Source organism: Helobdella robusta, assembly GCF_000326865.2.
Source record: "Helobdella robusta unplaced genomic scaffold HELROscaffold_58, whole genome shotgun sequence".
Classification (NCBI taxonomy): Eukaryota; Metazoa; Annelida; class Clitellata; order Rhynchobdellida; family Glossiphoniidae; genus Helobdella; species Helobdella robusta.
In genome coordinates, this window is record NW_008705317.1 from 123,946 (window position 1) to 126,800 (window position 2,855).

Sequence of the window (2,855 nt, forward strand, 5' to 3'; positions counted from 1 at the left end):
TACATGCATGCTTACATACATATACATACAAACATACATAAAAATACATACAAACATACACATGCGTACATATACATACATACGCATACATACAAATAAACAAACAAACAAACATACATACATACAAACATACTAACATACAAACATACATACACATACAAAACATTGGTCCGGCCATTTTGTTACTTCACCTAGTTATGTATTATTAGGTATTGGCGTACGTGTTTGTGTGTATTTATATATACCTATTATATGTATTTGTGTGTGCTTGTATACGAGAAAATACAAAAAAATACAAAATTAGTATTTTAATAAGTTTAATGATTAAATATTAATAATATAATTAGACATTTTTGACAATAAAATAGCTGAATTGACGTGTGCGTGGGGTATTCAGGACTGGATTAATTTTGCCATTTTTGATTGAATTTTTGTTAAATATTTTTCTATTTTATTTTTATAATTAAACTTTAGAGGTAAGTTTAACTATTTAGCCGTCAGTCGTCCGTGATTAGTGTCGAAAGATTAGTGAATGGGGATTTGATTTTTTTTTATTTATTTTGTAAAATAAAAACAAATTGAACGAGAAGTCGGATGTTTGATTTATGAGCATTTCGTCCTGTCGTCTCTTCAAGGTCGGTTTTTATTTAATTTAAAAAAATTTATTAAATTCATAATTTCACAATTAAATGAATGAATTGAACCTGAATTAACTTTTGTATTAATATCATTTATTTTTTAAATATTTTATTTGTTATTTAATGAATAATTGAAAAGAATTTTCTGGTTGGAAAACTCTAAATTACATGATGTATCTTGTTAACTTGTTTTCTGATTGATTGTCAATCAATGAATCAGTGGGTTAAATCTTTTCTTTTGTCATCAAACAAATGACCTAATTTGTTATAATATTTTTTAATTATGTAATTTAAAACTTGTCAATGATTTTTTAATCATTAAAATATTAATGATTAATCATTACATGAATATTAATGAATTTGTTTTTATTGAAGAAAATGTTAAATTGAAGTTTTGAAGGCTTTCTTTCTACTTACTATTAATTACATATTACTCATTGTCAGTTGATTATGATATTAAGAAATTTTTTTTAACCCATTTCTATCACTATTTGATGTTCAATTCAATATTAATTAGTGTTTGTGAAATTTCTGTTATTTCATTTCATTGAATCAGAATCGAAAATGGAATGGCAGGATTACAAAACTAAAACTTACAACAACAACAATAATAATAATGCTAGCAACAAGAGATCCAGAGAGGACTTTAGTTATTTTGACTTCGAGAACCAGTTCAACCACAAAAAGTTTGTTTGGCCTTTTTTAGTTTTTGCGAAACACTAAACTTTAATAATTTCTATCCAGGATTCAATAATTTATTTTTGATTCTATCAAGTTTGATAATATATCACTGATGTTCTGCCTGATCAGTTAGAAGATTAAGTTTTTAATCATCATTTTTTAATATTTATCTGTGATTCATAGGCATCCAGGTGGCCCGTTGAGAAAATCAGTCGGATGTTTTTTTTTGTTAGAGCTGTAAAATTTCATCAGTTAAATTAAAGAAAGAAAAATATATTTTTTTGAAAAAGATAACTGAAAATTTTATTGTTCTTGCATTGTATTTTTAAGTTTAAAATGTTCTGACAATTGACAGAGTGCACATGGATCCTGCTCTCCTGGCTGCCTCCTCCTCGTCCCTTGCATCAACACCATCATCCCTCTACTCCTCATTCCTTGACCCGTATGCTTTCATGTTTCATTCTGGCTTGACAGCCCCAAGCAACAGCACCAACAATGGTCTAAACAGTTCGAAGAAACCTTTCAATCCAATGGCCGACGAGCTCTTGTATTCACAATTTCTCCCGAACTTTCCTGGAATGAATGATTTGGCTAGAATGTTTCAAGAGCAAACTTCTGAATTTGCCCTCAACCTATCGAAAAAATTTCCTGATTTCAAAAATTTGAATGCAATGAATTCATCGAATCCAACGTTCTCTAAATCATCTTCAACATCTCAATCGTCCTCTTCATCTGCCACTAAATCTGATTCACTACCCATAGATCTGAGCAGGAGAACTCAGTCTACCGATGATAAAAAGCATAACAAAAATAATGTTGACAGCTGTTTAAATAACAGCAGTCTCAGCAGTAGCAACAATGTTGCTAACACTAGCAACAATAACGCCATCAACAACAGTAACAACAGTTTCAAAGAAAAGAAAGAAAGGAGGTTGATGTTTAGAAGTGAGCAAGATAAGAATAAAACGTTGAAAATGTTGAAGAATGAACTGAAAAGTGAAGAGTCGAAGCTTTTATTACTGAAGCTCATAAAAAGAAGCCAGATTGTTTTTAGTCATAACTTAAAAACTGTTTCTAGCAATATGCCTTTGTCAACTACAACTACGACGACAACAACATCTTCATCATCGTCTACATCAACATCCACATCATCATGTAATCATGTATCAACATCCAAACATCACTCAACCACTCGTAGCAAATCTAGTCCTGACGTACCAGGCAAAGTACCAGCTAGCGATTCGAGTCACAAAACTAACAGCAGTCATTATCAGTCTAACCACTCAACCAACAAGCACAGCACCGCCCCCTACAACAACAACAACAACAACAACAATAGCACCAACAACAATCACAACAAACATTCACTTCAGGCCACCAACCATTTCAATGCTCCTTCGACAACATTGGGCGCTACATACGGCAGCACTACAAACGCTGCTTCACTTCAAAGTGTTGTTGGCAGCAGTGGCAGCAGAAGTGGCACACCTCTTCAACATACAACATCATCTATCACATCTTCAACTGCATCAATTG

The 2,855-nt window shown here is 31.7% G+C and overlaps 1 protein-coding gene across 1 annotated transcript in view; it reads left to right on the plus strand.

Annotated features, from left to right (window-relative positions):
* Positions 1–203: 203 nt before the first annotated feature.
* The window catches only part of HELRODRAFT_193739 (hypothetical protein), a gene marked incomplete at its 3' end in the record, with an annotated part of 3,671 nt that continues 1,019 nt past the window's right edge, over positions 204–2,855 (plus strand). The window contains exons 1-3 of the mRNA XM_009028733.1: positions 204–635; positions 1,195–1,324; positions 1,675–2,855. The exon at positions 1,675–2,855 is cut by the window's right edge and continues 1,019 nt beyond it. Coding sequence (XP_009026981.1) covers positions 1,203–1,324; positions 1,675–2,855 — 1,303 coding nt within the window. The 5' untranslated portion in view covers positions 204–635; positions 1,195–1,202. The remainder of the gene's footprint in view (positions 636–1,194; positions 1,325–1,674) is intronic.